We start from the raw sequence: 13,635 nt of genomic DNA on the forward strand, positions 1-13,635 counted from the left end.
GGGAGAGCTCTGGGTGTGCTGCATGCACGGGGCTGCCTTGGCTCAGCTCCTGCTGCTCCCCCTGCTCTGCTGGGCTGGGGGTCAGGAGGGGAGAGGCTGCTGGGCTCTGGGTCTATGGGGGGAGTGGGGAACACCCTGCACTGCTGGGAGAGGAGTGTTTGCTGGTGGAAGCACAGCACAGGGGCTGCTCTGGCTGCTCAGGCAGGGCTGGGTGCCCCAAGTGGCCCTGGAGGATCATCCAGGCTCTCAGAGGTTCTGCTCAGCTTTGCCACCTCTCCTCTCCCCAGAAAGGGAATGATTGCTCTGACCCACAGCCCTGGTTGCAGTTTCTCATGGCCTGGGGTCAGATCATTCCCCTCTCTCTGGATTTCCTTTCCTTGGTTTGTGTTTAAGTGCTTGACAGAAAAGGTGACACCATGGAGAGGCTCCGTGAGGTGACATCGTGGAGAGGCTTCTGTGGGCAGGATCTGAGCTCCTCACGGGGCTCTTCGTGCTTTTTGTCACCTTCTGCACAGCACAAGCATGACAGGAGAGTTTATATGTTCTGTTAAAATTCTCCAGGTCTTTCCCTAATCCCTCCCCAATTCCTGCTGCTGTGTGAGGGCATTAGTGCTGAGATGAATAACTTAAACCTAAGCCCCTTTCCACATCTAACCTCAAGCCTAAAAATAATGTTTTTCTGCAATTAGGAATATAATAGAATATAGAATTCATTCAAAAAGAGACACCTGATTGCCCCACCCCAGTGGCTTTGTGGTCCAGGAGGATTTATCAGGGCACACCAACCCAGAGGGCTGATAGATTATATTTGGTCATGACAGATTATGTTTGGTGTTTGAGGACAGCACCCCCAAGGAAAGAGATGTGGAGCAATAAGTTGAAGAGTCTGAATCAAACCATGAAGCAGAAAGGAATGACTTGGGTGGAAAATTAATGTATTGAGCTAATGAATCATTTCGAGGCAAAACAAGAAATTAAATGTGCGCTGAAAGCTGGCACATTAAGAAAAGGGCTGCGGGTTTTTATCCATTTTCCATTTCAAAATGCAGAAACAAAGTGTGGATGGTGAAATCCCATTAAGAAATAACGCTGTGAGCAGGGAAACCAGGATTTGGTTAACAGGAAATGGGGACTTTGGGGGCTGCCTTTGTGCCATGGGGCAAATGATGGCTGGGGGAAGAGGAGAGGGCAGAGCAGCTCCTGGCACAGGGAGGGAGCAAAGGATTGCCCTTTTGGCCTTTTCTTCCCAGCATTTGGCACAGGACAGTGATTTGGGTGCCCTGACAGCCTGGCAGGGGGTGGAAGGTGTGGTTAGGGCATGGAGCTGTGCCAAAGGGAATTGTCAGCTTTTCATTCTGGAAGGAAAGGATTGGATCCCAGAATTGCCATCCAGGGCAGCTCCTGCCCTGCTCTCCCAGCCCTCTCCCAGCTGCAGGTCCCAAGCTCTGGTAAGACTCTTCCAGCCAATGCACTGACTTTTTGTACAACAACATTTAAAGAAATTCTGTGCTGGAGCCTGACTATTCACATTGATTTAGGCCATGGCGTGGTGACCATCAGTGAATTTATTCTTTATTTCCAGCCTGCAGAGGGGCAGCACTGCCCTGCAGTGGGGCTGGGCCGTGGGGCAGCCCTGCTGTGATGGGTTGGCAGCACTTGGGGTGCCGTGGCAGGAGCTGGGTGACACTGCTGGTGCTGTGGTGACATTCATGGTGCTGTGGTGACACTGCTGTCCGTGGTGCTGAGCCCTGGGCCCCACCCAGGCTGTGGCACCTTGAGGACGTTTTTTGTTCCTGGCTGCTGGCAAACAGCAGGAGCAGCTCTGCGCTGGTGGCATTCCCCAAAGAGGGAAGGACACAGGACCCTTTCCCTGCCCCACCTGTGCCCTCAGGTGTTCTCTCCAGCTCAGCTCTCCCCTGGCCACAGTGAATTCCCTTTCCTGTTGGATATCTTGAGAAATGGATGCCAGGAGTGCTGAAGGAACAGCAGATTTTGCTGTCAGCTGCAGAGGGAAAGGTGAGTCACTGTGGGCCAGGTGACATGCACCTGCCTGGCCAGGTGAGCAGGAGCTGAGCCCTGCTGGCCCCTCTGAGGGAACAGCAGGAGCTCCTCTCTGCTGGCTCCCAGCATTTAGGAGGGGACAGAGCTTTGCTGCTGCTGCGTGCCTGAGGGAGCCAAAGCTGCTGAGTGTGTTCCCTGGCACGCAGCGAGCACGCTGCTCTGTACACAGAGGAACAAGATAAAATAGCTTCCTCCTCCTCATGCTGCTACCAAAAAACAGCAATGGGGAGAGAAAATAATCCTCCAGCCCCTGCCCTGCCCGTGGTGATAAGAGCAGTGCAATCCTTCTTTTGACAGAGCCAGGCAAGGCAATTTCATTATTCAGCAAACAAAGCCTTTTCAGAGATTTCTGCATCGTGGACGTTTTCTTGGCGGTTTTGCACCAAATTTGTTGCGGCAGCAAGGCCAGAGAGTTTGCCTTGACTCCCCTCACTACCAAAATAAATGCACAGGGCAGGATTGTTCCACTGAGCAGCCGTGACTGGGGAGAGAGGAGAAGGAAGGAGATGGTACGTGCCGACAGCTCGAAAGTGATTGCGGGGAGGATTGCTATGTATGAGAGAGTTCAGGGGGGAAACGGGAGCAACTCACACAGGCAGCCAGGGCTGCCAGGATGGCGAGAGCCAAGCTGAAGAATTCCCCTTCAGAGAGCAATGCCCACGTCAAAACCGTCCCAGCAGGCACGACAGAAGATGTGCACGGGGTGAGCCCCTTGTTACCGTCTCGGAGGATGGGATCCATGGGGAGTGATGTCGGACAAAGGTATTGCAGGGCTGCTGGGGGGGCTGGGGGGAGGCAGCACCTTTTCCCTTTGAAATGAGAGGGGATGGATTAGTGCCTGCACGGGCTGGAGGGGTGGTGGATCAAATCTATGTTAAAGAGCCACGGCAGCTCTAAAGTTGGGTTATGAAATAGGGAGCTGGAGCAGAAGGAAACCAGTTCCTTTAAATTTTTTATATGTGCTTCTTGATTTTTATATTTTTTTATATATCTGAATGGCAGCCTGAGACCGTGGGGCTGCCACAGACCACTGTTAACTTGCACTGCACCTTCCCTGTGCAGCAGAAACCCCGAGCTTATTTACACTGCTAAAGCCACAGTACCCACTGTGCATTAGCACCATGTTTGTGTGGCAGGAGAGATGCTCAGTCCCCCATCTGAGCAATAATTCATTTGTTACTGCAATAAAAAAAAAAAAAGCTGCCATAGGAAATGCTGCAGCCTTCCTGCAAGCCCAGAGCTGAGTGTGGAGCGAGGAAGGAGCTGTTTTTCAGGAGGAGGAGGAGGATGCTCTGTGCTGCACTGGGATTTCAGTGATTCACAAGGAGCCAGGTCCCCTAGTTACGATGAGGATGCAAATGTCACTAATTCAGCCCTCATTCTGTTCGTTCCATTTTCTGTTCCATTCTTTCCCCACCATCTCCCCAGCCTTCCAGCCCATCCATGCTGCTCACCTGTGACTGTGTACTGTATGTCTTCCAGGATGTCATTTGCTGCAGACGGGCACGGCAGGGAGGCTCCTGCTCACAGGGGGGGATTTTACTTGTTTGAGGCTTTAGGCTGGAAGGAATCAATGCCTCAGCTCGTGCCTCTTGGCATGTCTGGGGGAGGGAGGCAGGGAGCCAGGAGCAGCAGCTGGGGAAGCCGGGCAGGGAGGTGTGTGCTGGGGAGTGCTGGCGTGGCCGCAGCTGGGCCGGGCACACAATTCGGTCTGCAGGGCTGGGAGGGAGAGCCCAGGCACACTGAGCACCTGGGAGTGTCCCTGGTGAGGTGTGACAGCCCTTCAGGTGGCTCCAGTGCTGGGGCTCTGGTGGGCAAACACTGGGAGCTGGTGGGGCTGACTCTGACTCTGCCAGGTTCACACGTGTGAAGGCTGAGATGGGCATTGAGGGGTGCAGTGGGACTAAATCCCTGGAGTTGATGTGGTCTCAGAATGTTTTGGCAGTCTGGGTGTGCTCCCAGCGCTGGTCAGGCTGTTTGTGGTCTGGTTTTGTGCCTTGGTTTCATTGCTGTAAGGAGGCACCAGGGCTGGGGCTGTCCTGGGGTACCTGAATCTCTGAGGGCACATCCTGGGCAAAGCCTTTGGGGCAGGACTGATTCCTCTCTGTGCTCTCCCCAGTTCTGGTGGTGTCCCCCTCAGGACAGGGTCAGTGGTCAAGCCAGATGTGTAGGGGCCAGGAAAATACAACTGGGAGACTGCTACAACCTCATCCCGCTGACCAGCATTGATTTAAAATCCAAGAGAGGCTTCTCCTCCCTGGCACCCAGGGGCTTGGTGGATTCCTGCCCAAGTCCAGTGGGCAAAACCTTCACCCCAGGGCTGATCCTCCGTGTCTTTTGTGGGAGCACAGCATAAAGTAGGGATGCTGCAAGGCGCTATAGGATCTGGAGGGCAGCAATTCCAAAATTCACATCACTACGGTGTTTTGGTGGACCCTCCAGAGAAGGTGCCCCAGGGCTGCATAAGACTAAATTCCCTGGGTTTCACAGGAATTTTGAGTGATTTGCTGCAGTCTTGTTGTAAGAGGCTGCTGCTGAGAGGTGCAGAAGTTGGTGGAACACTTTGGCATCCCTGGCAGAGCTCTGGGGTTGGATTCCCCACCCCAGGATCTCTCCTTCCCTGGGCACTGCTGCCCAGCCATGAGCTGGCAATTAAAGCTGAGGTTTCTGCACTTCACTTCCCCTGCTGCAGCAAAGGCAGGAAGATGTGTTTGGAAGGGATGAGCAGCGAGTTTGAAATGTTCTGTGTCTCCCAAACCAGACCTCAGCAGCATTACTGACTGTCCCTGGGAGCTGGGAATGAATTCCCAGGTGCAGGTGGAAGGAGATGTGTGTTACAGGGTGTTCTCAGCATGCAAATGATCCCTCCTGATGATTGAAGCCAGGGAAATCTATTCTCACCTACTTGATTTACCTCCTTACTCTGTCTCTGAGTCACTGCAGCATCTTAAAGCTTTTAGGGGTTCCCAGTCAAAACAGGAGGAAAGAATTTGAATTCATCTGAGGGAAAATCCTCTCCACAGCTTGGGAGCAAAAAGGGGAATTCAGGACTGCCCTGGGCACCAAGCACAGGGATATTTCCTGTGTCTGGTGACCTGCAGCTGGGATGGGTCCAGCAAAAAGTCTTGGAGCTCTTCCTGTGTGCCAGGGGTTGCTGTGAGGTGGGGATGGAACTGGGAGCCTCCTGGCCATGCAGAGCAGCTGCCCGGGCACTGAGCCTCCCCTGGCACCAGGTGAGAGTGGCTGGAACCAACCAGGAGAGGCTGAGTCTCCTCAAGCCAGGCTTTTCCTGAGGCAGGTTAGTCCCTTGTGCTGGGGGATTGATGGGGAGAGGTGTGAGGGGAGGCAGAGCTGCACAAAACAATCTGTGCTTGGGAAGGAGCTGCTGGCAGGGGCAGGACAGGCAAACATCAGCTTGGATCCCATCTCATGGGCAGTGATCTCTCTGCAGAACCAGAGGTGTGGGTTTAAAATCACAACAAAGGTGTGGGTTTAAAAACACAAACAAAGGTTTTTACAGATAACCATGTCCTGTTTGTGCAACTCTGCTGGAAGCAGGGGAAGCTCTGACCACTGCCTGTCCCAGGGCACACTGAGGGGCTCCAAACATTCCTGTTTGTGTCTGGTTGGGATGCTCTGCCCCAGCCCTTGGCAGGGCTCTGTGTCCCCTCTGGGCCCCCTCAGCTGTGTTTGTGGAGCTGCTGGGAACAGAGCTGTGACTGCTGAGCTTTGGGAGGAGGATTAGCATTGCAGAGGAGCTGGGCTTGGACAGCACCTGGAGCTGGCCTGGCTTTAAAGCTGTCCCAGCTGGCTCAGGACCAGTCCTGCTGAGTTTTAAACATCTCACTGGACACTTCTCGTCTTCTTTGGGTGCTGGGTTTGGTCACTCTCAGGTGAATAATTGTTCCCTTGCTGATCCTGTACCTGTTCCCTGCTGTCCTTTGCTGTGTGTCCCACAGGAGCCTGGCTGCTCCTCTCCCCTGGGGCAGCCCAGGGCAGCAGCTGGATCTGGATCCTTCCCTCCCTTTCCTTCTCCTTCAGGCTGCACACTCCCACCCCCCAGCCCTGCCCTGTCTCTCAGTTTGAGATATTTTTGGCAGGAATAAATGGGACTCTGCCTCAGCTCTGGTACAGCCAACAAGGTGCTGGAGTCTCCTCTGTGGAAGGAGCAGCACTCTCTGCTAGGCTGAGTTTGATGTAGGTTCTTGGAGGTAAAGCACTCCAGAGAGGGAGGAATTCACCCAAATGTGTCTGAAAATAGAATTTCTGACTGATGGATGCTTGTTCCCCCTCAGGGGCAGCCTGGAATTAACAAACAGGACTTGCTAAATGTGATTTTTTTTGCACACAAAAGAACCCCAGAGAGGTCCAGTCTGGCCCCTGCAGCCACTCAGAGCTTGCAGGAGCTCTCCAGGTGAGGCTCTCCACAGGACACAATTCCCTGCTGAACCATTGCTGTGCTGCAGAACTCCCTCCTGCAGGGACAAAAAGTCAATTTATTTATTTTTAACCTTTCTTTAACAAAAGCTTCTTCCAGCAAAGGCCTTTCAGAGCCCTCTCTGTGTCCTCAGCAAATGCCACATGCTGGTTTGCAGGCTCAGCCCTGGGTGAGGGGGTTTTGTGCAGGAGAAATGCTGTGCCAGGGGCACAAATTCCCTGTGTGGGGCTTGCCCAGCTCCAGCCTGGGCTCTTGTGCTGCTTCTCTGGTGCCTGGGGATGGGGTTTGTGCCAGGAACCCCAGCAGGCTGAGCTGGAGGTGTCAGGATGGGCTGTGCCATGGTCTCTGAGCTGGGGCCACCAGCGTCACCTTGTGAGGGAGGGCAGGGCCTGCATGGCTGGGGAGCCTTTGTGGAGATCTGAAACAGAATCTGGGGGATCTGACAGGTTTTGCTCATGGAGCTCTTTGCCTTTGATGTGCTGTGTTGGGCAGGCCTGGCTGGGAGGTGATTTTGGGGTGTTTTTGGGGCACTGGGTTTGCTGTGTGCTGGCAGCCTGTTGATCTGTGCCCACCCTGGAGCATCTCCCAGCCTTGGGCTCCATCTCCCAGCCCTCCCCTGGCTCTGCTGTCCCCAGGGAGTGCTGAGCCCCAGCCTTGGCTCCTCTGCCAGGCCAGGGAGGTGGCACTGGTGGCCATTTCACTGGGGGTGTTTTCAGGACAGGAATCAGGCAGGAGGCTCAGCTGGGCTCAGCTATGGGGGAAAATGCAAGTGCAGGGCCCTGGTGATCAGGACACGATCCCAGGCCCTGGTGACAGCTGCCATCCCTCACTCTCACCCAAACCCCTTCATCAGCACAGCTCATTCCTGTCAGGGCTCAAGCCTGGCTGCTGCTTTTCCTGCCCCAGAGCTGTTGGAGCTGCCCCAAAGTGCTGGAAAGGCCCCGAGCTCTGCTCACCCTCTGGCCTTGTGGCCTCTCCTCTGCAGGGACAGCATGGCCGTGTCCCAGCCAGGCGCAGCCCTGAGCTCCCTCCAGCTTTTAGAAGTGTCGTGGCTGCTCCTGTGTGTGGTGTGCCCAGGCTCACCCTGAAAGGGGACAGACCCATAAAGAGTTTGCCCTGTGGGCACGGGGCAGTGCCAGCCCTGAGCTGGGTGCTGGGGGAGCAGGCCAAGCTTTGGGAGGGCTGAGCTGGTTCTGGGGGAGCAGGCTGAACTGGGTTTTAGGGGAGCAGGCCGAGCTTTGGGAGGGCTGAGCTGGGTGTTTAGGGGAGCAGGCCGAGCTTTGAGAGGGCTGAGCTGGGTGTTTAGGGGAGCAGGCCGAGCTTTGGGAGGGCTGAGCTCCCCTCCCACGGCCCTGGGGAGCTGCCAGGATCTCGGTGCCCTACATAGCCCTGACAGGCAGCCACGATCTCACCCAAGGATGCCACGCTCAGCACTCGCACTTGGGCTTCTGCTCTGGTTATTTTGGGATCCTCATCCCCATCAGGTCCCATCAGGGCACGGGGATTGGCACGTTCCTCCTCAGGGGAGCCTTTCCTGCCTTCTGTAAGGGTGGCACCCCTCTGGGTGGGGGTCCGTGGCGCACCAGGGTCTCACATCCCACCTCCAAACTTGCCCACAGTCCTTCCCTCATGAGGATCAGCCACAGCAGGGACTCATTTAGCTCATTAGCAAGGGCAGGGAGTTGTGTCAGGGCAGCCTGAGCATCTGCAGGGCCTTTTTGCCCAGGCTTGGCAGTGCCTGCCCTCTCCATATACCTGTAGCCAGGTGAGATCGGTCTCTTCTTGCAAGAAACAATCACTGGGATCAGAGGAAATGGCCTCAAGTTGTACCAGGGGAGATTTAGGTTGGATTTGGGGCAACATTTCCTTACCAAAAGGGTTGTCCAGCCCTGGCACAGGTGGAGCCCCCATGCCTGGAGGGATCTGAATGGTGTGTGGTTGTGGCTGTGGGGTCATGGCTCAGTGCTGGGCTTGGCACTGCTGGAGTGAGGTTTGATGATGGATTTGATGACCTCAGAGGAGCTTTCCCACCTCAGTGAATCTGTGGCTGATTCTGGGAGAGGCCCAGCTCTCTGGAAGGTGCCCACAGGCCAGACTGGCCCCTGGGCTGGGATCAGCCTGTCCAGCTGCAGTGAGGCTGCTGCAGCTCTGGCACCGCTCCCGCTGCTTCCCAAACTTTGTGTGTGTGAGCTGGGAGATGTGAGCTTCCTTTTGCAGGGGAATGCCAAGGAAAAGTGTTCCTGTGATTGAAGCAGCAGCACCCTGGGAGGCAGCTGAGCCCTTACCTGCTGCTCTCTCTGCCTATGGGGCTGCTCTGGTGGCACTGCCTGTCCCTGTGGCACTGCCTGTCCCTGTGGCACCTCTGCAGCTCCTGGTGGGTTTTCCAGGTGCTGGATGAATTCCTCCACACCAGGAATGCTGAGGCTCAATCCCTTTCCCTGGGGCCACCCCTGCTCATCCCACAGCAAGCAGTGGAGCTGCCCTTCCCTCCCCTCTCTCACAGCTTTGTGAGCAGACCTGTGCCTCTTCCTCTCGCCTTCCCTTTCCTCCTGCTCGTTCCTTCTCTCCCCCTCTTTACTTTCTTTTTTCATCTCCACCCATCTGTCCCTCTCACATCAGGCTATTTTGGGCTGAGTTTCTCACTGTCAGTATGGCAGGAGCTGTGGTGCAGGATGAGCTCTGCTCTGGGGAGCCTCCCCAGGCACTCACCTTGCTTGGCTCATCCTCACCCCCCTGCCCTGACCCTGCCTCCAAGGCATCTCCAGAGCAGGGTGAAAAGGCATTAAATCCTTCCCAAAGCCAGAGCAGAAAGCCATCACATTTAATACCTTTCCACCCCGCTCTGGAAATGCCTCTGAGCCTTGCAAGTGGTTATTAAAGCAGCCTGAAGGCAGCAGCAGTGCTGGCAGGTCATTACTTGTGTCTGTAACTTGCAGAGGCTTCAAGTCAAGGCATGAATGTTTTTGTTTGTTTGCTTGGAAAGGATGGCTGTAAATTGAATAGGAAATGCACCACCAGAAGTGAATTTTTAATGCTCTTCATTTACCAAAGATTCAGGAGACAGCGGTGGAAGGAGCAGAGTTTGCTGGGAGGGAGCAGTGTGTCCCTGTGTGAGCTGGGCTGTGCTGAGCTGTCCCTCTGTCCCACTTGGAGCACAGGGACAGCATTTAGCCCCCAGTTACCTGCATGAGGCACAGGAGATCGATGCCACCCAGACCCTGCAGGAGAGCTGGGGCTTGGGGCTGGCTGCATCCCCCTGGAGAGAAGGGAGCTGGTTCTGCTGGCCCAGTTCTTGGGGTGCTGTGCACAGCCCTGCCCAGCTCAGGGATCCCTGCCTTTGCTGGAGCCAGAGCTGAGAAGGTAGGATGAGGTGGAAGGTGCTGCTCAGCCTCCAGCATGGGTGGGCAGGTGATTGCTCTCGCTTTTACATAAGCCAGCTTTATTATGGCTTTGTTCTAATAATAAATGTGCCTTTGTCTCCTCACCTTCTAACAGAGCCTTTCCCTTTTGTCAGGGGCTGGAGCTTGAAAGGTGGGGGCAGGTCTGAAGCAGCCAAGGAGTTCCTTCCCCCTCTGCTCCTCTCCTTACTGCCACCCTTCCCTGCTCTGCTCTGGGGCCTGGGAGGTGCAGTTTGTGCCAGCTTGGCATGGTGGGGATGCTTGGCATCCTCAGCTTGCCCTGTGTGGGGACAGCTCTGCTCTCCCAGCCCCTGGATCCTGCAGGACAGCCAAGGTCCTTTGGCTGCCTGTGCTGTTGCTGTTTTCCATGGGAATGAAGTGAGCTGAGCTCTGTCTGCTCTCACTGAGCCAGATCTGCATGAAATAAAAAGGTCAATTTGAAGTAGATTATCTAAAACACATTAAAAGCCAGAGTAACCTTTCTGACTCCATTAAGTGGCTTAGGTTCTTTATGTCATAAATCACTGTTAAAGTGGTTTTGGGATCTGGAAAATGGCTGTTTTCCAGATGAGATTTGGAATGATTTTTGGTTTTCTTGGAGAAATCTCCATATTTTCTCAGCAGTTGGTGAGAATTTGGGTGCCTGGTGGGGAGAGGGAGAGGTTTCAGTGGGACACCTCAAATCGCTTCTTCCCTCTGTGACCAGCACAGCAAAGTTCACTCATTTGGGAGCCAAAGCACCTTTTTGTAACAAAAAAAAAAGTTATTTTATTGCATATGCTTTAATCACGGCACAGAGTGGCCAAAGCCACCCTTGGGGAGGTTTATTTCTGTCCATGATTTTGGAATCCCTTTTGTTGGTGATGCCTCCATGTGAGTGAGGTGTTTATTGTGGCTGATTCTGGGGCAGGCACAGAGCCCGTGGATTTGGGGGAAGACCCCAAATTCTCCAGAACCCTCGTGTCCTGCAGGACCCCACTGATCTGAGTGGGTTTTTTGGTGTTTTGCTTTCAGGAGTGCTGCTCTGCAGCTGGAATTAGCTCCTGTTCCCCCACCTTTCCCGGCTACCAGCTGGCACCACATGAGGAGGAAACCAAATCATTTGCTGATTTTTTTCGCCATAAAGATCCCTGTGAGGCAGGAAAGGCCCCTGCTCCAAAGCAGGGGCAGGAGGGGCCCGAGCAGCCCCTGTTCTAACAGGGATAATCCAGTAGAGCTGCAGGGACAGTGCCAGCCCAGGCTCCTTCCCAGCTGCACAAACCCAAGGTGCTGGGCAGGAATAAATGCCAGGGCTGCTCCAAGGCACAGCTCAGCTGCAGAGCCACCCCAGGGCTCGATCCTGCTGTCAGAGGTGCCACAAGAGAGCACTTTGGTGGGAATTAATGCTCCAGGAGAAAACTGGAAACGAGCAGGGAGGAGGGGAAATGGCAGGAGCTGAGCTCAGAGAAGAAAAGGCTCTGGGGAGATCCTACAGCAGCCTCCAGCAAAAGGGGCTCCAAAAGAGCTGGAGAAGGACTTTGGATGAGGGCCAGGAGTGACAGGACAAGGGAGAATGGCTTCACACTGGAAAAGCAGGGCTAGATGAAATATTGGGCAGAAATCCTTCCCTGTGAGGGTGGCACAGTGTGCTCCATCCCTGGGAATGTCTATGGCCAGGTTGGACAGGGCTTGGAGCAACCTGGGATGGAGGAAGGAGCAATGAGCTCCTGCACAGAGCAGAGCCCAGCAGTGGGAGCAAAACAAATCCTGTCCCAGGGAGGCTGCTCCTTGTAGCTGAGGATGGATCAGCTTCCTCCTGGCTCGCATTCCTGCTGAAATGTGAATTTATTGCTTTTATTTAGTTTGAACTGTGCCGGAGCGCTGCAGACTTGTAAAGCAAAAGCAAAATGCAAGAAAATCTTTATGGGCTGCAGTGGCCCCTTGGCTGTGATGATATTTCTTGGTGTCCCTGGCTCGCAGTAAATCAGGGAAGGAGGGAGGGCCCTGCTGGAGCAGGGAAGGGCTCAGGATCAGTTAAAGATGGGGACCCAGGGCCATCCCTGGGTGTTGTGGTGACAGCATCATTTTCACAAGGAGATTTTTTGCTTTGCAGCTGGAATTGCTGTGTTGGACAGCCCTGTGCTGTTAGTCTGTCTGTCTGTCTGTCTGTCTGTCTGTCTGTGGGATGTACAGTACATAAGCACAGGCCCTTTGCCTCCCACCCACTCTTGTTTTTCTCTGTGTTCTTCCTCCCCTTGCCTTGACCCTCTCATCCCCCTCATCGTTCCTCTGTTATTTGATTTGAGTTTTGGTTTATTTTTTACTGTTTTCTTTCCCTTTCTCTGCTCATCACTGGTGTCTGTGGAGCAGCCCAGCAGAGGCACAATGCTGATTCCTGAGGGCACCAAACCTGCAAATCCCAATTTCTGTGCACAGGAGTGGCCCCATCAGAGGCAGAGCAGTGAGGCCGTTTGTGAGAACCCCTTAAAAAACAAAAGGCATAAAACAGGCCCAGAACCTGGGATTATCCACAGAGCCCTTGAGGGGCTGTGATTGGCACAGCAGCACTGGGACGTGTCCCAGGCATGGTGTGACCGTGGCTGAGAACTTGGTGGGCGCTGGTCCCTTTGGTGCTGGCACTGCCGGTGGGGACAGCCCTGGTGTGGGACATTGCCAGTGGGACATTGCCAGTGTCACATCCCTGGTGGCACAGCCCTGCTGGGGCAGTTTGGGGCTGGGTTCCCTCACGCTGTGTGTGCTGCTCTCGCTCTTAGGCCTCACGCCGAGGATTTCAGCGTGGATTCCTCCTTCTCACAGTAAGTTCTCTGCCTGCATTGCCCGGTGCCACGGGGAGGGACAGGGGACCCTGGCCTGCCCTGGGGTGAAGCTGATCCTGCTCTCCACAGGGCAAAGCCCCCTTTGGAATTTGGGGTGTTTGGAGCTGGGTGTTGGGCAGTGCCTGCTGCTGGGAGCTGTGCTTAACCTTGGCTCTAATTAATGTGGATTAAGGTGGATGGTCCATCCATGGAAGAGTTCCAGGCCACGAGGGATGGGGTTTGGTTTCTGCTCTAGTGGAATTGGTTTTTGGTCCAGTAGAATTGTCCCTGCCCATAGCTGGGACCAGGTGACCTTTAAAGGGCCCTTCCAACCCCACGCAGCCTGTGGTTCCACCATGATCCTGCTTTTAAGGGAGCTGATAAACACAAGATTTGTCCTTTACTGCTCTGGGCATCCAGGAATTGTGATGGGAGCAGCAAATCCTTCAGCAAGTCCCACCCTGGGGAGGATTCCCAGTTGTGGTGGATCTAGAGCTGGTCCAACACCAGTGCACTACCTGGAATTTATTGACTCATTTCCTGCTGTGAGATGGGATTAGGAGTATGGCAAAGCAGGCTCAAAACTTTAAAAGAGTATAAAGAAAATATCATTAACAGTAACTAAAAGAAAAGATAATAAGAATAAGTTTATTGAGCAGGAATTGAGAGCAGCAAATCAGCAATTATCCATTAACGATGAGCTCCATGCACAGCCCTAATTAAACAATGCAGATTCATCAGCACAAGCAATTACAGGAGCAGACTCATGAGTGTTGCTCTCCAATGTTGCAGAACAAACAGGCCAGAGGGAGCACAGCCTGCCATCCTATTGCTGCTTCCCTTTGGGGTTTTAACCTTTAGTAGAAGTGTAATTATCTTATTTTGGAGCAAGTGGTGCCCCTGCCCAGCCATGAGCACCATCCAAACCTTGGATGGGAGAGGC

At 54.2% G+C, this 13,635-nt stretch overlaps 1 protein-coding gene across 11 annotated transcripts in view; it reads left to right on the forward strand.

Annotated features, from left to right (window-relative positions):
• The window catches only part of KCNT1 (potassium sodium-activated channel subfamily T member 1), a 78,087-nt gene that overhangs the window by 33,169 nt on the left and 31,283 nt on the right, over positions 1-13,635 (forward strand). For 2 of the 11 annotated variants that reach the window (XM_064728129.1, XM_064728131.1), the window contains exons 1-2: positions 2,558-2,823; positions 12,651-12,692. The exons of 6 other annotated variants lie outside the window; for them this stretch is intronic. In XM_064728129.1, the coding sequence (XP_064584199.1) occupies positions 2,675-2,823; positions 12,651-12,692 (191 nt within the window). In that variant the 5' untranslated portion in view covers positions 2,558-2,674. Of the gene's footprint in view, positions 1-2,557; positions 2,824-12,650; positions 12,693-13,635 lie in introns of those variants that run through there. 3 more of the 11 variants (XM_064728132.1, XM_064728130.1, XM_064728133.1) reach the window with 3 other exon arrangements.

This window comes from Zonotrichia leucophrys, chromosome 17 (assembly GCF_028769735.1).
Source record: "Zonotrichia leucophrys gambelii isolate GWCS_2022_RI chromosome 17, RI_Zleu_2.0, whole genome shotgun sequence".
Lineage (NCBI taxonomy): Eukaryota > Metazoa > Chordata > Aves > Passeriformes > Passerellidae > Zonotrichia > Zonotrichia leucophrys.